At 47.4% G+C, this 22,071-nt stretch overlaps 1 protein-coding gene across 19 annotated transcripts in view; it reads right to left on the bottom strand.

The window, feature by feature from the left end:
• The window catches only part of UBR5 (ubiquitin protein ligase E3 component n-recognin 5), a 2,132,574-nt gene that overhangs the window by 2,053,859 nt on the left and 56,644 nt on the right, over positions 1–22,071 (bottom strand). For all 19 annotated transcript variants that reach the window (XM_078686916.1, XM_078686920.1, XM_078686919.1 and 16 more), the window contains exon 2: positions 20,838–20,882. In XM_078686916.1, the coding sequence (XP_078543042.1) occupies positions 20,838–20,882 (45 nt within the window). The remainder of the gene's footprint in view (positions 1–20,837; positions 20,883–22,071) is intronic.

Below are 22,071 nucleotides of genomic sequence, written 5' to 3'. Positions count from 1 at the left end.
TGCCTTAACGCTGAAGGAAAGAGGAGCTGTACTCAGAGGATGGTGCCGGCGCTGTAGGTAAAAATCACCAGGGGGCCTGGGTCCCGAATTTGCAGAGGTGGAGAGTGATGTTGGGGGCTCTGAGACAAGCTGTGACGACCGGAGCAGACGACAGAACGGGAAGGTCCTAAGGATATAATCTTCGGGTGTCCCTACTACCCCCGACGGTAGATGAGAACTGCTGGCCATAACGGATTGTAGAGGAGTTAATATACGTCCAAGTCGATTGTGACGAGGCAACCCCGCGATTGACTGTCCCCGATACGGGGTGGCAGCAACGTGCCATTCCCAATTTAGCTTGTAGGGCTATTGCTGGACCGTGCAGAGTTGGGCAGATAGTCACCAACGACCGCTTCTATGGGGAAACTGAAGGGGAGGAAGGAGGGAGCTCAGCAGCAATCGGACAATGAGGCCACTAATCAGGTGGAGCAGACTGCGCCCGAAATGACTCAGGAACTTGCAGCAGCAGTTTGAAAAAATGTTAACAGCGATTGCGGACTCTCGTACTGCTCTCCAGCAAGACATAGCGCAGGTGGCCACAGTACTGGGGTTCCTGCGGGCAGACCACTCTAAACTAGGGGATAGGGTAAAGGCTGTAGGGGGAGCGATCCAAGTGGTAGAACCGGCACAGGTCGCACTGAAGGCCACGATGGCGAACGCCTTGGATCGCATTACGGCACTAGAAAAGCGGGCGGAGGATGCGGATAGCAGAATAAGGCGGAATAACACGCATAGTCTGTCTGCCAGAAAAAGCGGAAGGAGCAGACATGGTGCAGTACCTTGAGAACTGGTTGATAGCTGAAGTGGCCCCGGAGGGACTGTCTTCCTTCTATACCCTTGAATGGGCCCACCGAGTGCCTGCTAGACCCCCAAGACCGGTGGTGGCCCGCCTGCTGCAGTTCCGAAGGCGTGAGGCGTCCAACTGATTAGGGTTTTCAGGGCGCGATGTGAGCAGAGGACAAGCGGCAGGCCGTAGGCACTGAGCTCCCCTCATTGCCCATAAAGCATGCCCTCAGAGATGGCTGGTGGGCTTAGTTGTGTGTTATTTGTTGCAAAGGTTTGGACGGGGACTAGCTGTTCGGTTCTAGGTCCTGTTCTTGGAGGGGGGGTGCACCGGTGTGATGTATGAGACAGATGCGGATAAAATGGCAGTATGCACTAACGATGGGGGCTGTAGCTGACCTGCGCTGTATAACCTGGAATGTACGGGGCTCCATACCATGACACGTCGCCATAAGGTCCATGCATACGTAGTTAGAAGAGGGATCCAAATTGCGCTGCTGCAGGAGACTCACCTCACTAAGGCGGAAGGCGGAAAGGCATAGCTTTACAGAGGAGGTGGAGAGGCCAGGTATTCAACACTACATAATCAGCGTTTGCACGGGGAGCATGAATATGGATTAGGGCCGGAGTTCCTTTCCAGGTGACGAGGCAGACGATGGACCCGGAGGGTATAGCTCTGTGTAGCATTTATGCACCAAACATTGACCAGCCAAGCTTTTTGGAGCGCTTGTCTAGCACGTTAGCACATTATTTCACGGGCTCGATGATGCTAGGGGGGACTTTAAAACTATAGCGGATGTGGACTTGGATAGATCGCACCCCCCTCTGACGGACTCCCCGGTACATAGGTTAACAAAAAGTAGGCGGGACTGGCAGGACAGGTGGGCGCTAATTGATGTATGGCGTACGCACCAACCTCTTGACCGGGACTACTTGTACTTCTCGGCGGTGCATGATCTGCATGTTCGACTGGACACTGTATTGTGCTCACCCTCGGTGACATCTTCGGTGGTGCATACAGAATACCTCGCCAGAACACTGTCGGATCATAATCCATAGCTCCTTACCATGCAATGGATGCCAGAGGAGTCGGGAATTCCCACCTGGCGGTTACGGATGGAGACACTGGAAGACCCAGTTTTCCAGAAAGAGGTGAGAGAAGGGATAACGCACTACTTCACTGAGAACGAGGGCACGGCCTCCACCAGGGTGCTGGAATGGGATGCCTTTAAGACGTTGATACAGGGGCTATGCATAGGTAAATATGTACGGGTACGGAAGATACTGCTCCAAGATGTGGACCGGGCGGAGGGTAGGCTGAGGAGGGCGGAGTTAGAAAGGCCAGGGCACCCTGAGGCTCAAGAAGAAGTGATAGCAGCAAAAGAGGAGGTGGCAGGGGAGATGGAGAGATTGCATTGTTTCGACCATAAGGCTTATTTTACGACAACGCATGTGGAGGGAGATAAGGCAGGAACGTTGTTGGCCTGGCTGGCCAACCCGATGAAAAGGGGCTCGCCTATACTGGTATTGGAGGATGATGATGAAGGGGAGGTAGCCTTCGACCAGAGTGAGATATTATACCGATTCAGGCAATATTATGAGAGACTGTATGATAGCTCACTGAGGGCGGGAGATCTCGAGATGGACTCCTTCCTGGACGAGGTGACGCTACCAGCACTCAAAGAGGAGCAAGCGAAATGTCTAGGCCAAGACATACAGTTAGAGGAGATTAGGATTGCTATCAAGCATATGGCCCGGAATAAAACGCCGGGAACTGATGGGCTACCGATTGAATTGTATGCGAAATATGTGGACTTGTTGGCTCCGAGGCTATTGGAGGTTTACAAAGAGGAGAAGGAACTGGGGCGTCTCCCTAGCTCCATGCGAGAAGCACTTGTGATCCCACTACTGAAGACTGGACGAGCGGGGACAAACACTGCCTCCTATCGCCCATTTTCAATGTTAACTACGGATTATAAGATTTTGAGTAAGATATTGGTGACTCGCCTATTGCAGCATATGACCACACTGATCCATGAGAATAAAGCTGGTTTCATACCAACCAGGAATACCTCCCTTAGCGTTCGGAGACTGATTAGGATTTTAGAGGAGGAACAGCCAGGGGTGCAACGACCTGTGGTGCTGTCAGTAGATATCGAGAAAGCATTTGATAGCTTAGAGTGGCTCTACCTGTATAAAACGCTGGAACGGTTTGGGACGGGGTCGGAGTTTGTGACTTGCACAAGAGTGCTATACACATCAGCAGTAGCGAGAGTACGGGTTGGGACATTGATATCGTCCCAATACCCGGTGGTACGGGGAACTAGGCCGGGATGTTCACTTCCCCCCTGTTTGCTTTAGCTATAGAACCGTGGCGGCGAAGGCCAGGCTGGGTGAGGATTACCGGGGCCTGTGCTACAGGGGGGTAAGGCAATATATTTCGCTATATGCCGACGACCTGTTGATTGTTTTTGGAGGATACGGGGGAAGCGCTGGAAGGAGCAGCAAGCTTACTCTCTGGATTTGGAGATATATCGGGATTGAGGATGAACTGGTCGAAAACATGTTTGTTTCCGATGAGACCTGGAGAATCTCCCTCCATTGGACCTACTGATGTTCGGTGGAACCAACTTGCCTGGCATATTTGGGGGTACATGTATATCACAGTGCTACTGACATGCTGGAGGGAAATGTTGGGAGAGGCGTGAGGGCACTGAAGGGTAGTATGGCCTTTTGGGCTACGCTCCCACTGTCTGTGACAGGCCGCATAGCACTCTTAAAGATGATAGCGCTGCCTAGGCTGTTATACTTTTTTAGAACACTGCCGATATGGATCCTGAGCTCGATCTTTAAACTGTTGAAATCACTGATAGTGGGATTCCTGTGGGGGTCGGGTAGGAGAAGAGTGGCACAGGTGACGCTGATTAGGCCTAAGGCTGAGGGCGGATTAGCGGTATCGGATTTTGAATTGTATTATCTGGCGGCCCAGCTACAGGTATTAACGCAAGCAGTGGCCAAGGAATTCAGGGGTCCGGAGCATTTAAGAGGTAGAGGGATCCCTCGCCATGTCCTGTCTTTTATAGTAATGCAACACAAATTGGTTATTAGGGATTTATCCCTGGAGGAGAAGACACTGAGGCTATGTTGGAACCGCTCTCAGCGTAGGGCGGGAGTACTGCATCCCTATGCACCTGAAATCCCGCTAGGGATGGCCACGGCGTTACCACATGGGGGGTGATTGGACACAATTGCAGGGTTGGAAGAAAGAAGGGATCCAATGAATAGGAGACCTCTATGAGAACAGGGAAATGCTGTCCTATCAGGTGCTACAAGAGAGATATGACCTGCCTAGAGGAGGGTTCCTACTACATGCGGCACTGACGGGGGCGCTGCAAGCGCACTGGAGAGAAGGGCTTACTGAACCTAAAACGACAATGGAGTGTCAGTATACAACAGGGATGTGGAATTCCTATAGCCCGACGCCCAGTACATATTGTTTGGGGTCAAGGGTAACAAGTTTTAATATGTATTTTGTCCTAGGGACAAGTAGGCCCAACCCCCTGCAGCACAAACCCTTTGGCTGCCAGTTTGCAGTAGCACTTAAAGGGCCAGGGAAGGGCACTGCCTGAAGTTAAGTTATTATTTGTGTGCCTATGTTAATGCTGTTCAAACTTGTATTTCTGGTTCATTAATTGAAAGCCTTTATTATTAGGATGAGCGCTCAAAGTAAATGCAAGTTCTGATCGCACTACGGACGGTGGTTACAGTATAAAAATGTGTACTCACGGTTTCAAACTTTAGCAATTTGAGGCTATGCATAATGCTCCCAGAATGCTCTCTGATTAGCTGCAAATATTTGCAGAAGCTTGAGAGCAAGATTAATGACTCTTTGCTTTCAATATAAAATGTTCCTAAAAAAATGAAAGTAGGAAATAAAACAGTTTGCTAAACTACTGTGAAATTTCAGGTACCATTTCTTTGCGGCATCATTTAGTAAAATGTGCTGATGCATGCTAGTATTTCACAAAAATATTCATATTGGAAAATCAGTGCAACCAGTTTTAATAAGATTATGAGAAACGAAAATAAACAAGCATTGGCAAAGCCAGTAGGTCTGAAATTAGTGATCAGCTTTTTAGTTCTGCCAATACGTGACTTGTTTTGGCATGGTTTTTGTAAAGCCTTCTTGATATGAGAGCTGCCGGGCCCTCACCATTATAACAAACATTGGCAAAAGCAAAACAAATTGGTCTAAAAAAAGCACACACTGCCACATTAGTTACTGCCACTGAACAAAACTACTTTGTCTGCCAATATACTCCTTGTGAAAGAGCTTAATACCGTCACTCACAGTGAAGCCAGCCGATACAGAGAGAGGGAGAGAGAATTTTAACAAACACAAAAGGTTGTGGTTAATGCCAGACCAAATTAGGGGCCCTATTAAAGAAAGTCTCAAAAGTGCACCCTTAGTATATGTCCTTGCAATAAGTGCACCTGTATGGCTTTCGTGAATTTACAAGAATTTATAGAAGTAGAGCAAGAAATGTACTCCTGGAAAATATTTGTGAACTGCAGTTTATCATGGGCAAATATGCATGTGTAGATTTGCTCATGCGAAAACCCGAGTGTTTGCAAGATCATTTTCCCATCAACCACTTTTTTCCCCAACTCTGGAAGAACCTTTACGTCTGCCATTGTCAGGAGTAAATGTCCAACATTTCTCAGTATGGGAAAAGATTAGAGAAGAGTTGTTAAAAACCCTTAAAACATGCAAGTTAGTAGATTTGCACAGACCTAAAGGGCATTCCAACCCAGTCCCAGTATGTAGATCTGCAGAAACGTGGCAGCATAAAGGGATTGCTAGTATTCAAAAACGACTATGGTATAAGCCCTGGCATAATCAGAGAGGCTATATAAGAGCTCTTATATAATAAGATTGCTGCCATAATTTGTCGCCGAACCACATGGCACCAAAGGGACAAGTGGATTTTGTTACAGGATAAGTTGATTTATGTAGCAACTTGCCCCATGGACAAGTAGATATTTTAATAAATTCCACACCCCTGTACAATGATGGCAGCTGGGACCTTTAAGGTTGTTTGTACGCTAGGATGTTAAACGAGGGACTGGCACCCTTGGACAACCTAAAAGCAAAGTGGGAAGCAGGCATAGAAAAACCCATACCGGAAGCGGCCTGGGCACAGATACTGCGGAGAGCTTGGAAGAGCACGAGAAATGCAAGGTTTCAGCTGGTGCATTTGATATACTTCACAGAGCGTATCTGACCCCTGGGAAAATAAGGAAATATTTTAGTGTGGAAGGAGCGGCGCACCCCCGATATGCGCATGAAGGAGCAGAATTGGAACATATGTTATGGTCATGAATTAAATTAAGGGAATATTGGGAAGAAGCAGGTGATACGTTGAACACAATTACAGAGCGACAGCTGACTTTTGATAATGCAACTTGCATATTGCACTGGTTTCCACACTTCTAAAACAAAAATAACGAGCAAATTTGTGGACATGGGGCTAATCCTAGCAAAAAGGAAAATAATGAGGCGTTGGAAGGCGGGGGTCCTAAGGGGGGGGAAATGGAGAACAGAGTTCTTAAAGTGGGTAAGTAGCGAGAGTGAGATCAGATATCGGCAGGCGAGACGACTGAACAATGAAAAGGTGCTGGATTCGGCGAAAGCATGGGAGGCATTGGTACAGTCGCTGTCGGAGATCCATCGTGGGGGTACTGAAACTGAGGAGGTGGATGGCGTCCCCCAGGTACAATAGATACACAGAGGAATGTGGGAGCAATAACACACCGGTGCAGAGGGAGGGGGGAGTTGGTAGGGGGGATGGTTGAAATAGGGGCTGGACTTAGCATTTTGGCGCATCAGCGGGGCTGGGCATTGTCTTTCTTCACCATAAGGAACAGCATTAATAATGAAGAGAGTGTAGGATGAAACGGGAAGTGGAAATGATGCGAAGATGGGCCGTATTGTAGATGTGAGACGATATATGATTGATGTATGTCTAAAGCCAATAAAATACGTTTTTCAAATAAATGAGGCAATCACCTAAATGCGATCCTTTGCAAAAAATAAATTTAAATAGGTGAGGCACTGTATTTATCATCAGTTCTTGAGCGGCGTTTGGTTTTCCAATATATTTGGGACCTTCAAAGTTATCCTGGTAGCTATCCAACACGAACACCTCCAAAATCAGTGGATTGCATTGTGGTTCTTTCCTTCCAATGGTTCTATGGTTAACAACCAATTCCGACAGGCTGACGCCTCCAAATTTCTAGATGTTTATGGTATCATTTAACATAGATGTCTCTTGACAACATCAGACTGGAGAAAGATCATCTGCAATCACTGCAGCTATATACTGACAGAGAAGCAATATAAAGGCAGAGTATGAGACCCATGTTAAAACCTGGTGGATCATAAAAGGGTAAAACTCAGTGTTCTAGTTCACAAAATCCAAGGAGATAAGGGATGCCCATCTTGACCATCTGGTTGAAATAGTTATAATTATGGTTTTAGAATATTTATGTTTAACATTTCCTGTAGTATTTCTTCATATTTATTTGTTCTCATCTTATCAATATTTATATTCATTTTGTATTTTGAAACCATTATATTTCAGCATTAATTTAATCTATAAACATCCACTCACAAGAGATACCTGCTGGGTTTTAGCATTATAAACAATAATATATAATACAACAAAGCACTCAACTACGAGCATTGTAGTAAAAACACATGAACAGCAGACATATAAGAAAATCTCATTTGTTTCATCTCCCAAGCTGCCAATTTTCACAAATACTAGTCTTGTAGACTTAACTAACTTTAAAGAGTCAGTTGAAAACCCAACCCTCCTTTTTCCTCATTTGTTTTATATAAATACATGCTATGATATGTTCATTACATGTGTATTTAGAAAAAGCAGTAAAACAAATTGAAGTCTTGTTTATAATTCAGATTTAATAAATTATGTGTTTGTGTACAAACGTTTGCATGTGTTGTATTTTTCACAATACCTAAAACAGGGGTTTCCAACCAGTGGTGCAAGATTGCATTTCAGGGGGTGCGACAAAGAGGGAAAGTATGTACTGTATGCATAATAGGAATCCAGCGAGAATGGGCGCAGGTACGCCCATCTGCCACTAGGGTTGCTCGCACAGCGCTGTCACTAACACACACGAGTATGCCGTGGCCATGACGGTGATTCTCCTCATCTCCTGCCGCATCTCAAATTTTTGGTGCGCCAAACCACATTTGTGGATTGGCATTGCAGTCGGTGTGGGTTTTTTTTGTGAAGCTTTCTTCAGTATGTATTTAAAAATTATCACTGCAATTATAAGCTCTATTCCACAAAATCCACACAAAAATTAATCTTATTTTCATGGTAAAGCTGAAAATGAAATATTATTGCAATCTGCTTTCCATTATTTTGGTTAATTTTTTCAAAATGTAAATAATGATTTCTTACAAGAATGAATACATTATAAATTGTTGAACTATGATCAAAAAATGTGCATAACTGATCAACAGCTGACTTGCAGGATTGTTGGGTACATGTATTGACAACATTTGACGTGTTAGAATGTCGAACACGCGAGCATTTGGGCATCTAAGAGTGAGGTGTGTTTACTATTATGGTGCAACCTGTATCTTGCAGTGTGCCGGCATCTGTAGGTCATCTTATTTTTGGGGAGTTGGAGTGCCATGACATTTTGAAGTTTTTATAGAAACATTGCTCAGTAAAAGGTTTCAAAATAGGCCCAATGAAAAGTTAAATTAGCTCATATTTTACTCTTTGTTTCGCAGATTAACACTTCATCATGTCAAAAAGAAGGAAATGGAACGATGACTATGACAACTTTGGGTTCACTAGCGCAACTGACTTGCAAAAATGAAACTCCAGTGCATTCTTTGTAGCGTTAGGTTTTCCACCTCAAATCTGAAGATATCCAAGCTTCAAAAGCATTTCAAGAACAAGCATGGCGGAGCGGATGTTAAAGGACATGATATTGGGTCATTGAAAATCACAAGAGTTTGTTTCGATTTAGGAGGAACTCTTTCAAAATTTGGTTTCGTTTCTGTGGAACAGCCACTACTTCTTGGTTCATACCAAGTGGCATATAAGGTTACCAAATCCAAGAAGCCTCATACAATTGCAGAAGATCTCATCAAGCCATATACACTGCTAACAAATATACTAGTCAAAGAAGCGAGAAAACTAACTAGTGCCCCTATCAAATAAGGTCATTCACAACTGAATTGGTGATTTGAGCAAGATATTTTGGACCAATTTATCTAAGCTGTCAGAAATCACAATTTAGTTGGATGAATTAACTGAGGTCTCCAGTTGAATGTAATTCATGACATTGAATTTTATCAATGATGGAGTAGTTTCTGTCCTGTAACTCCAGTTCTGTAGTAGGGGTATCTCTGTTATAGTCATAATCTAGTGAATAGTCCCGCCCATGTGCGTGGACCCCGGAGCAATCAAAAATAATCTCTTAAGGTGTCGAAAAATGCAGAACTGCACAGACACTTAAGAGAGAATTAAAGACAGATAATGCAGCCTATATCCACAGGTTACACTGTCCAGTACTTCAACTAGAAATTCCACCAAAAATCCACAAACAGCAAAGCCTGTCCAGATTTCCCTTGCTTTAACAGCAAAATCCCTCTGGAATGATTGAGAGGAAGACATGGACAGACAAGCCCCATAGGCTGCCATTATGTGGCTCAGAACAGGATACTGTGCCTTTAAGAGAACTTTCCAGAACTTCACAGAATCCCAGAATGCACTGCAGGTCCCTTTTACTTTCAGTTCTTTTTGAAGGCGTAACACGGCAGACCTGTAGCATTCCTTACATGAATATCTCTCTCCACCGGGGAGGCGGGCGGGCGCTTATGACTATAATAGAGATACCCCTACTACAGAACTGGAGTTACAGGACAGAAACTACTCCTTCTGTAGTAGGGGATCTCTGTGTATAGTCAATCTAGTGAATAGAATGGCAAGCCCATCCCCACACCAAAGCGGCGGTGGAGAAAAGAGAAACAACACCACTACTGTGCGAACAGATTTCGCAGCGAAGCCTGCCCAACCTGAGCGTCTGCCCTGGCATCAGTGTCCAGGCAGTAATGCTTAGCAAAGGTATGGACTGACTTCCAAGTGGCCGCCTTGCAGATTTCTGCAATTGGAACAACGCGGAGCAAAGCAGTCGTAGCAGCTTTGCCCCTGGTGGAATGAGACTTAGGTTTACCCCCCAAAGGTCTTACCAGCTTTTTGGTAACAACTCTATACAGGACACAATCCACCTAGAAATGGACTGTTTACAGGTAGCAAGACCTGTCCTGACTGATCCCTAATTGATAAACAATTGGTCTGACCTACGAATATCCTTGGTTTTATCCAGATAAAATTTCAACACCCTCCTGACATCCAGGGAATGCAGGGACCTTTCTGCTGGAGAGGAAGGAGTCTGAAAAAACGTAGGTAAAGTTATGGTCTGGTTAACATGAAAGTCAGATAGAACTTTAGGAAGAAATTTAGGGTGAGTACGCATAACAACCTCCGCAGCATGAAATACAGTATAAGGTTCTTGGCAACACAACGCCTGAATTTTACTCACCCTGCGGGCCGATGTAATGGCCACAAGGAACACCGCCTTCCAGGACAGGTGCTGCAACGAAGCCTTATGGATAGGTTCAAAAGGCTCCTTCATCAATCTGGACAGCACCACATTCAATTCCCATGAAGGCGAAGGAAGCCGGACAGGAGGGAACACTTTCTTCAAGCCTTCCAAAAAAACTTTGATCACAGGGATCTGAAAGAAGTAAGTCTGTGAAGGGCATTTCCTGTAGGCAGTCAATGCAGCCAGATGAACCTTAATGGAATGGACATTAAGGCCAGACTGCGCCAGATGTAGAAGATATGGAAGGATGACATCTTCCTTGCATGTCGTCGGGTCATAGTTCTTGGACTTGCACCAGATGCAAAACCTCTTCCACTTGTAAGCATAAGAAGTCCTAGTGGAAGGTCGCTTAGCCTCCTTCAGTATGTCCATGCAATCTTCTGGGAGATTCAGATGGCCATATTGCACTATCTCAGGAGCCATGCCGCCAAACTCAAAGACGAGAGGTTGGGGTGCAACATCTGCCCCCCGAAGTTCGTGAGAAGGTCCGGCCTGCACGGCAGCCGCATGTGAGGAAGGAGAGACCGGTGAAGCAGGTCCGTGAACCACCACTGCCTGGGCCATTCCGGGGCAATCGGGATCATCTGTGCCCTGGACTGGGACAGTTTGATGAGCACCGCTGGAATCAGGGGAATGGGTGGAAAAGCGTACAGAAAGCTGTTCGACCAATTGATCCAAAGCACATTCCCCAGCGTCCCTGGCTGGTAGTACCTGGAGACGAAGTTTCGGCATTTGCTGTTTTCGGCGGTGGCGAACAGATCTACGTCTGGAGTCCCCCACCTTGCGAAGACTTCTCCTAGCACTTCGTCGTTTATGACCCATTCGTGGTTTTCCTGAATCAGCCTGCTCAGTGCGTCTGCCTGAACATTCTGCACAACTGGCAGATGGGTAGCCGTTATAGTCAGTCCTCTGGCCAGAAGCCAGTGCCAGATCGCCTGCGCCTCCTGCGACAGGGTGCGCGATCTCGACCCCCCCTGCTTGTTGAGGTAGTACATCGTGGTCGTATTGTCAGTCTGAACAAGCAGAGAGCTGGTCCGGAAGAACGGATGAAAGGCCTTCAGTGCCAAGTGAACAGCTCTGAGTTCCAGGAAATTGATGTGGTACGTGGACTCAGTCGGGGACCACGTCCCTTGAATCTGTAAGTCTCCGGAGTGCGCCCCCCAGCTGTGGAGCGACGCATCCGTCACGATAGTCTGCTTAGGAATGTCCTTGTGGAAGGGAACCCCTCTGAGGAGATTCTCCGCTGAACACCACCACTTCAGAGACTGAAGAGCATGCAGAGACAGTCGTATCTTGTCGTCCCAAGATCCTTTCCTCTGATCCCACTGATCCTCCAAGCACTCCTGCAATGGTCTCATGTGCAGTCGTGCGTGAGGCGTGAGGAAGATACAAGAGGCCATCGACCCCAGTAGAGAAGACACCGTCCTCACTGTTGTAGATGGAGCAGTCATAAGAGCCTGAGCCTTCCGAAGGAGTGATAATCGTCTCTCCTCCGAAGGAAACACGCTTGCTGACAGCGCATTGATGGAGGCCCCCCAAGTACTGTATGCACTGGACCGGAGTCGGAACAGATTTGGACATGTTGATGTGCAACCCCAGCTTGTTCAAGAGAACGCACGTCTTCTGGAAGTGCGCTTGAGCTTCTGAGAAGGAGGCCTTGATCAACCAATCGTCCAGGTACGGGTAGACAAACACCTTGTTCTTCCTTAGGTGTGCGGCTACCACTGCCATGCACTTCTAAAACGTCCTGGGCGCAGACTTCAATCCGAATGGCAGTACTGTGTACTGATAATGATTGGCGCCGACTTGGAATCGCAGGAACTTCCTGTGTTTGTGTGCAATGGGCACATGGAAGTACGCATCCTGTAGGTCTATGGCACACAGCCAGTCTCCCTGTTGCAGCTGAGGATAAATCTGATGCAACAACAGCATGCGAAACTTCTCTCTGCGAATCCACTTGTTTGCTGGTCGCAAATCCAGAATGGGCCTGAACTCGTTCTTGCCCTTCTTGCGAACCAGGAAGAACCGGGAGTACAGCCCTCTTCCTCTTTGAGACAGAGGTACGTCTTCTATCGCCCTTTTCTTTACAGGATATCGGCCTCCGCCTGGAGCTCGCGCAGCTGAAACTGCGAGCTGACTGGAGGAATTGATGGAGGCAGGCTGGTGAACCGAAGACTATCCATTGCGAACAATATTCAGCACCCACTTGTCCCGAGTAATTTTTCTCCACTCTGCCAGAAAAAATTGAACGCGAGGACATCCTTGTGAGAAGTTGGCCTGATATATAATGTTCACTATTCTAATGAGCACTTTGTATCAGTCCAAACAACCCTTATTGATGATTGGTTGTAAGTCAACCTTATAGACCAGCTATCCTAGTAGCATGGATACGAGCAGTCCAAGGCTAAGACTCTAGAGCGCGTGTTAAGCCAGCTGTTTTACCATCACATTACCCCTTGAACACCAAGTGAAAGGACACCACACAAGTTGTTATGAAAATAAACAGATATTTATTTATAACAAGACTACCCTGGCTCTTTATGAGACAGGGAGCTAAGCACACAACAAAACTCTTACGAAAATACTTTAAGTCGCACAATTTACACAAATGCCCGAGGGGCACGAAAAACCATATATTACAAAAGTGGAATGCGAATTACTAGCAGGTAAGTAACTATTCTCATAGACTTAAGAAACGCTAGGCCTACAATACTAAACCCTTAGATTAGTAGCAGGAGGCCTGTGGACGTCGTGTGCAGAGTGGGAACTCTCACGCGTAAGGCGGGAAAAAGTCTATGGAGGCTAGCAAAGACAAAGTTACTGTTCTCGGACGAACCCGACTAGTTGGGTCGAAAACAAGAGTGGATCCGAACACTTAGAGTGTTGGACTATGCTGAAGCACCGGAGTACTTGGTTTACCTAGCCCAGGGGCTGCGGCTGCATAGGGTTCAAGATGCGTCGGAAACCCTCGTTGAAGATCCAGGAGCCTGAAGAAAGAAGTTGCTGGCAGGCGACCAGTGAAGAAGTTCGTGGTGATCCAAGCCTGGATCAGGGAAGAAGAAACCTGTAAGCAGAGGGGACCAAGTTCTGAATCACTAGCCAGTGATTTGAGTGGGCACCAGGATGGCACCGGACGAAGTCACCTCAGCCAGGTGAGTGGGCGCTGCTGGGCTCTGCAGTCTCTCGGACCAGGAGGCGTTGTCGGCGACCAGGATGGAGGTGCGAGCTGTCCCACGAAGGTACTTGCTGTCGACGTCGCTGGACCCAGGATTGGGCAACAAGTCTTGGCAAATGCAAGGCCCACGCAGTGGACCTAAAATGGCGTCTTCGGTGGACCAGGAGGGTCCAGGGTGCTCCTCTTTTGGAGGGGAGCAAGGGCTAGTCTGGAGCAACCAGACCAGCAGTGGTTGTCGTCGTGGAGCGTCGTGAGAGGGCCACTAGCCAACGGGCAAGTGACCTGGACAACGCGGTGAGCAGCAAAGAGCAGAAGGGCCCCACGCAGATCTCGTGGATGCAGGGGGGCTGAACTTCGGTGCTGGAGCTGCTCAGGGTCGGGGTTTCTCTTACCCCAAAGCACTCGGTCGAGGGTCACTCGGTGGTCGTGCTGGACAAGCGTCGTGCAGTTCTGAAGATGGCAGGTCCCTCGAGGTCTCGTCGCACCCACGGATCACAGCTGGGCTGATGATGTAGGTTGAGGTCAGAGGTGCCAGGGAAGCCGGTTCTCGTCGTGCTGGAGCAGTCTTGATCCGGAGGAGAGACTGGCAACAAACCGCGATGAATGGTTAGTGCCTGCTGCTGCAGGGTGACTACTCCTTAGTCACAAGGGAGAATCTTGGGAAGAAGTCTTGAGTTCCTTTCGTGGAAAGTAGTTTCAGGATTAAAAGATGATCTAATTTGGAAGGGGGCCAGTTCCTACCTTTATCCTGCAAAAAGGGGCTGGCACGCGACTAAGTCCTGCCCTATGGGTGGGACTAGGAGGGGGGTGGTTACACCCCTCTCCTTTGGCGGGCTTTCCCCAGATCAGGGGCTGGAGTGCCCCTGGAACTGGTTCCAGCCGGCCTATGCACAGTGAGCACCGGGGTGCCACTTGCAGTCACCTTCCTCTAAAGCCCTGCCTACCTAGGATACACAAAATCCTGTCTGGGACGGTGCAGGCACCGCCCCTGGCAGGAAACCCTTTGTCCTTGCCTCCTGGGCTGGGAGGACTCCCAGCAGCAGGAGGGCAGACTTGTGTCTCGGTGGCAGCATCCATTTTACCCCACAGACCCATCTAATTTTAGACCGATCTCACTGCTACCGGCTATCAGCAAAATCGCCGAGCGCGTTGCAAACCAACATCTCTCTGAGTTCCTAGAAACCAATCACCTTCTCCGCCAGTCCCAGACAGGTTTCAGACCAGGACAGGGGACCGACACCGCACTGTTAGCCGTAGTCGAAGAAGCCAGGGGCATATTGGACGCAGGAGGATCAGTGGCAGTGATCCTCCTCGACCTGAGTGCCGCCTTCGACACGGTGGACCACGCAACCCTTGTTCACCGTCTTGGGCTGATATGAGTGGAGGATTCCGCATTAGCCTGGATCTCATCCTTCCTTGAAGACAGGTCTTTTCAAGTAGCAGATGGGTATTCCACCTCCAAGGCTCAAGCACTCAAGTGTGGGGTGCCTCAGGGATCCTCCCTGAGCCCCACACTTTTTAATGTGTACATGGAACCACTCGAGGATGTTGTCAAGCCTTTCGGCATTAAATCAATAATGTATGCTGACGACACCCAGCTCGTCGTTTCCCTCAACCAATCAGACAACGCCCTCTCTAATCTATTCAGTTGTCTGGAAAAGGTACACCAGTGGATGTGCGATTCCCGATTAAAACTGAACGGGGAGAAATCAGAAATACTCCTCCTGGGAAACCCTAAGAAAATCCCCACTCCCCTTCCCTGGCCACCATGCATGGGAACCCCGCCATCCCCCAAACCCGAAGTAAAGAGCCTTGGGATATGGCTGGACCAGGAGCTCAGTTTTAGGACTCAAGCTAGGAAAACCGCGGGAACCTGCTTCGGCCTTATAAAGATGGCACGAAAGATTCTACATCTACTCCCCCTCCATTCCAGAAAGCTCCTAATGCAGGGGCTGGTGAACTCCAGATTGGATTACGGCAATGTCCTTTATCTGGGGGCCCCAGCCTCTGTAGTCCACAAACTTCAATGTGCACAAAATGCGGCCGCCAGAATCCTCACAGGAACCGCAGCAAGGAACTCGGCCAAACCAGCTCTTAGAAGCTTGCACTGGTTGCCAGTAAGGGAACTGGTCAACTTCAAATCCCTGTGCATAGCTCATAGAATTATGCACAATGAAGGCCCTCCCATCCTTAGGCCACTTGTGACAAAACAACAGTCTAGTAGACAATTAAGATCAAACTCCCTTTCCCTTGCAAACGTTCCCAGAATCAGGAAGTCCAGAACAGGCGGCCGCCTGTTCTCGTACAACGCCCCCAGACTATGGAATGCCCTTCCCCTTTCCCTGAGGCAAGAACACAATCACCTCAGGTTCAGGAAACAACTAAAGACCCTACTCTTCCCCTGAGCCCTCCCCCCTGTTTCCTCACCCCACAGGACAGTGGTCACTAGCGCTGGGAAGCCCTAAGGCAGCTATGCGCTCTATAAAACCCAAAATCAAATCAATCAAATCAAATCATTTTGTGGAGCTAAGGCTCTGTCTAACTTTAACCGGGGTTACAGGTTACATACATGTCGTGTCCCTCTAGAAGGGTGGAATGCTAACCCCGTCGCCAGAATTGGCGAGGGGTTAGTATTCCAATTCGTATGACACCTTACTCGACATGTTTTGATAAAGCGATACAAGAGTTGGCACATAACCGCGAGGATTATAATGCACTTAAGAGTATATGGTATGCGATATCATGGAAACGGCTAAGGGATGGATCCCGAAAGCCGCAGACAGGCTCAGCTCATGCCAGAGCACTATCTCACACGATTCCAAGCACTCTGCCTTCAGGATTGTCAAGGCCTGCCATAGGAGTGACTGATAGGAGATCTGTGTGTCCATTTAGGTTTAGATATAGGAATACTAGATCTGTGTGTCCATTTAGGTTTAGATATAGGAATACTATATCTACAGCAGAGGGTGAGTACACCACTCTGCCCCAGCTGTCAAGCAGCCAGTTATGTCTGATTTAGTTAGTCAGCCCAGGGGTGGCATAATACATGCTGCAGCCCCTGGGAGACTTCTGGGTGCACCTCAGCCCTGGGTACAGGGACTTGGAGAGGGCCCAGTGCCAATTTAGTACCTGGGTACAATTTGGAGTAGAGAGAACAGCTAGGCTGTGGGTCTGATTAGCAGGCCCACAGCCAGGGAAAGTCGTAAACCAGTGAAGCAAAAAGCAAAAATCTGGGTGATCATAGGATTGCAGACCCTACTCTCCTACAATCCTGGAATGTGCTGATATCGTCCACAGGAGACACTCTCATTCCCGGGGAGTCCGACAAAGTCGGGGAATAGGACCGGGTCCTGAAAGAGTCCGTGCGGGACCATGATCCGCGCCTCCTGTGGCGCCGTCTTGACCTTGTGGAGGATCTGTGATGACTGCGCGACCTCCCCCTCCGTCCGGAGCGGGATCGCGACCTCCTTGGCTTCGGTCGCCCTGCCGGTTCGACCGGGGTGGGTGACTTTGGCTTGGCTGGGGCCCTCGGCCGAGGGGTCCCCTTAGGAGGAGTCGGAAATCGTGGCAATGAACCTGTCCTCGGAGGAACCGGAGGAGGCTTGTCAGCCGGCAGCTGAGGTTGAGGTTGAGGCTGACGTTGAGGAGGAGGAAGTGGCGGAAGTGGAGGCGGGGTGGGAGCCCGCGGAGGAAGTCCTCTCGGTAACGGAGGAGGAGTAACTGTCTTCGGCCTAGCAGGGTATACACAAAAGAGTACACCGAGCCCGGTGACCCGCCCTCCTTACTAGGCTGGGACTTTGGAGAGTCCCCCAAAGGCACTTGACGCCGGTCAGACCGTCTCTTGGCGCCAGAACTCCTTCTGCGCCTTCTCGGCGTCGAAGAACTGCGACCTGACGGCGAACGTCGGCCCCTCGACGGCAAGCTTAGTCCCCTCGACGGCGAGCGCCTATCCCTCGACGGCGAGCGCCTATCCCTCGACGGCGAGCGCCTATCCCTCGACGGCGAGCGCCTATCCCTCGACGGCGAGCGCCTATCCCTCGACGGCGAGCGCCTATCCCTCGACGGCGAGCGCCTATCCCTCGACGGCGAGCGCCTATCCCTCGACGGCAACCTCCTGCGCCTCGACGGCAACCTCCTGCGCCTCGACGGCAACCTCCTGCGCCTCGACGGCAACCTCCTGCGCCTCGACGGCAACCTCCTGCGCCTCGACGGCAACCTTCTCCTCGATGTCAAGGATCCCCTCGACGACGACCTTCTCCTCTTTGCCGATAGCGAACGGCAGTGTGGCCTCGACGGCGAGCGCAGACGCCGGGCCTCTCGACGTCGATAACTCGACGAGGACGACGACGAAATCGTCACAGGAGATGGCGGTCTGTTCAGTTCCCTCGACGTCGAACGTCGACGCCGCTTCGAACTAGAGCCCTGGGGAGACGGGGAACAGACTGCAGTCATCCCTCTCGACGCCGTAGTCGGTGCAATCGACACAGACGGAGAATGGGGACGCTTGCTGGTCTTCCTGCCCCTGGGGAGCCCCCCAGAGGCCTCAGCATGGGCAGATGAAGCCCCTCCAGACCCACCTTGTGCCTTCAGTCTTCTGTCTTCGAGGCCCTGAAGCCTGATCTTCATCCTATACCTCAGGGTCCTGCTAGAGAAACCCTGGCAGAAGTTACACTCCTCTGGGACATGGGATGAAGGAAGGCAGATGATACACACCTCGTGAGGGTCAGACTTGGCCTTCTTTCTCGAGCACTCCGGGCATTTGTCGAATAATGCAGGCATATTTGACAATTAAAGAGTGCACCAAAAGACAAACCGGAAGAAACACCAAAGTACTTCAGAAAAGCACTCAAATAACTTGAAAAAAGTGAAAAAATCACCAATAAACCCTTGAAAAGGAAGAGCTCAATGCTCCAGGGTCCTGCTTGCGGGAGCCGGAAAAAAGAAGTGAAAGTAAAAGGGACCTGCAGTGCATTCTGGGATACTGTGAAGTTCTGGAAAGTTCTCTTAAAGGCACAGTATCCTGTTCTGAGCCACATAATGGCAGCCTATGGGGCTGGTCTGTCCATGTCTTCCTCTCTATCATTCCAGAGGGATTTTGCTCTTAAAGCAAGGGAAATCTGGACAGGCTTTGCGGTTTGTGGATTTTTGGTGGAATTTCTAGTTGAAGTACTGGACAGTGTAGCCTGTGGATATAGGCTGCATTATCTGTCTTTAATTCTCTCTTAAGTGTCTGTGCAGTTCTGCATTTTTCGACACCTTAAGAGATTATTTTTGATTGCTCCGGGGTCCACGCACATGGGCGGGACTATTCACTAGATTATGACTATACACAGAGATCCCCTACTACAGAAAGTGCTATGAAGGAAGATTTCCTGTTTTGTAAAGATCTGAAAACGACCGCAACAGCAAAGGATGTGATGCAGCTGGTGACAGGCTTCTTTGCCAAACATGATTTAGATATAAAAGTCATTCGTTCTGTGTGCACTGACTGGGCACCTGCAATGCTTGGGAATAAATCTGGCTTTGCTGCATTGATGAAAAAGGAGATTCTAGACTTGCAAGTCACCCATTGTTTTCTTCATCAACATGCTTTGGCATCAAAAACATTGCCTCCAATTTTGAAGAAAGTCCTTGATACTTGTGTGATCATCAACTGGAACAGGGGATGTGATTTGAAACATCACATCTTCAAATCATTTTTTGAACATCAAGGAAGTGAGCATTCAAATGTGCTTTTCCACACAGATGTCTGTTGGTTGTCATGAGGACATGCTTTGACCTGCGGGAAGAAATCAAAGTTTTTCTGAAGACTCCATGTGATCTGGTTGGGCATTGGAATCACAGGTATTCGCTCAAATGCTGGCTGACATTGTCACTCGTATGAGTGTTTTTCTTTAAGGAAAAGGGATAAACATATTGAAGGCTTTCGAAAAGTTTAATTCCTTCAAAGAAAACTTTACTCTTTGGCGTCAAAGTATTGAAAGAGGGATTCTCTTAAGTTTTCCTTCACTGAAAATATGACGGATGTTGGACTCATAACTCCTACTGTGAGTGAAGAAACTGACTCATTTGGAAATGCTGCCAGAATCGTTTGATGGGTATTTTGTCAATGGAGACCTGAACATTTCAGAAGAATGGATCATGAATCCATATTCCTATAATTTGCCACAGATGTCAGATGATGAAGAGCTGAAGGAAGATCTTATTGATTTGCGGACACAACAAGCTCTTGAAATGCAATTTGCAAGTAAGACTTTTTGGAGGAGTTTTGGTGTTCAGCACTGGATATGTTCCCAAGACTTGGTGCAAAAAAAGCTGTAATAATTCCATTTGCAACAACATACTTGTGTAAATCTGGATTAAGTTCTCTTTTTTCAAACCAATACAAAATCTAGAGATCACCTGGATGCACAGGCAGGCAGACAGACCTGCGTATCGAAATCCGCAAGAAATTCCACCTTTTGATAAAATCATGAACGTGAAGCAAGAACAAAGAAGTAATTGAATTTTATGTTCACAATTGGGACTGATTTTACTGTTTACAGTTATTTCTAATTGCTTAAATTATATTAGCATTTTATGCATGGAATTTGTAGGGGGTGCAAACATTATTAACACATTTCCATGGGGTGCATGGCATAGAAAAGGTTGGGAACCCCCGACCTAAAACAAGCTTCAAATACGGTCACCAGACCAAATAATATATTTGAAGTCCATCATTTCATATCAAATTACAGAAAGAAAACCCTGTGTGAAGATGGACAACCAACTTCAAAATGACAGACAAATGTAACTGATTTGAACAAAAAAAAGCACTTAATGGTCACTTAATGCAGCCATCCTCATCCGTAAGAAAAAAATAACCTTTAACATCACAGCAAATGTCAAAGCCTCATGTGGACTCACAAGATTACCCGTTTAGCATCTTCCGGGAGACTTATAACTCCTATAATGAAGGTACCCACAAATTAATAAACTAAATGTCAAACACTGAAAATTAAAATACTGTTGTGCCCTGATGAAACTGTATGTGTGGTAGTTTTTAAACAAAAATAACAAAAAGTGAGAAAAATCGGTATAGCCTGATAAAAAGGAATAATGTAACAAAAATGTGTTAAAAGCTTACCTGCTAACGTTATATTTGTTCAGTTTCTCCGAAACTTCCCTTAACCTACAAAAATAAAAATAAACATTTTAGATAAGCATTTGTCAATATGTCTTTTCTATAGATGTCAAAAACACTTTAATATGCCACTTAATGGTAAGAGTAAAAAGTAAAATCTGGAAAAGCTAACAAAGACCAGGCAGGACATTAAAACAATTGCAGTTATTAGAGTTAAGAACATGGATGTAAAATTTGAAAAGGGGATATAATTAAAGAGGACACAAAAAGTATGTTTCAACTTAGTTAGACATATGGTCAAATAAGCAGAGTTAAGAGTAAGGGTACAGTCTCTCAGTTCACTCGAGGGCCATCACCAGCAATCTTAAGCTGTTTTCTTAACAGTAGTAGTTTTCTTAATATTAGTGTAGAATTTTTGATATTCATAAAAATCCAATGGAAAATGTAAAAAGGTTTTTGCTGAATTATTCACTGAACCATCTGGGAACACTATTGTTCACACTTCATACAATGAAACAGTAGTTTTTCAGGTTCACATCCCTGGATTGCTAATCACCAACATTTTCAAAATTTTCACTAAATTCGCTCAGTGCCAGAGTCTTTCTTTTCTTTCTTCTTTTTATTTATAAAGCGCCTTCAGCCAACCCTTGACGAGGCGATACATTTGGGAACTGAATGCCGTATCCCATAGACATGAATTTCGTTTCCATATTTCCACAGCATGTGGCCTGGGCAGACCAATCCTAACAGCGGGAGAAGCATGCATGGCTTAGAACTGCATTACAAATGAGAATACTCCCAAACTAGAAAGATAGCTCAGTGGGAGAATGTGCCAGCGGCGGAGAGGCGCATACAATCTTCAGCCACGCTTAAAACCAGGCGAGGCATTCAGCAGATCAAGAAGTGACGGACCAGCCAGGTTGCAGAAGCTCTCCACCCTTACTGACTGGACGACTTCCTGCCCCGGGCTCTCACATGACCGACCAGATCACTACATTTAAGCCTTAAAGAAATACCATGTTTGGGTGACCAGAAGGCTACATCACAGGAGACACTTTTCCATTCCTGCTCTTTGTTTTTCCATGCAATCATGACCCTGTTGGTCCAATTGACTCAATGAAAATGAACAAAGACTACAACTCCCAGGATGCACTGATATGCTAAATCAAAATGCAAAGATGTGTCATGCTCGCAGGGAGTTAGATGGTCGCCCTACCCAGGCGTATTGTGCATAAGG

The sequence above is a fragment of the Lissotriton helveticus genome, chromosome 4_1, assembly GCF_964261635.1.
Source record: "Lissotriton helveticus chromosome 4_1, aLisHel1.1, whole genome shotgun sequence".
Taxonomy (NCBI): Eukaryota; Metazoa; Chordata; class Amphibia; order Caudata; family Salamandridae; genus Lissotriton; species Lissotriton helveticus.
This window is presented reverse-complemented; position numbering and strand designations above follow the sequence as displayed.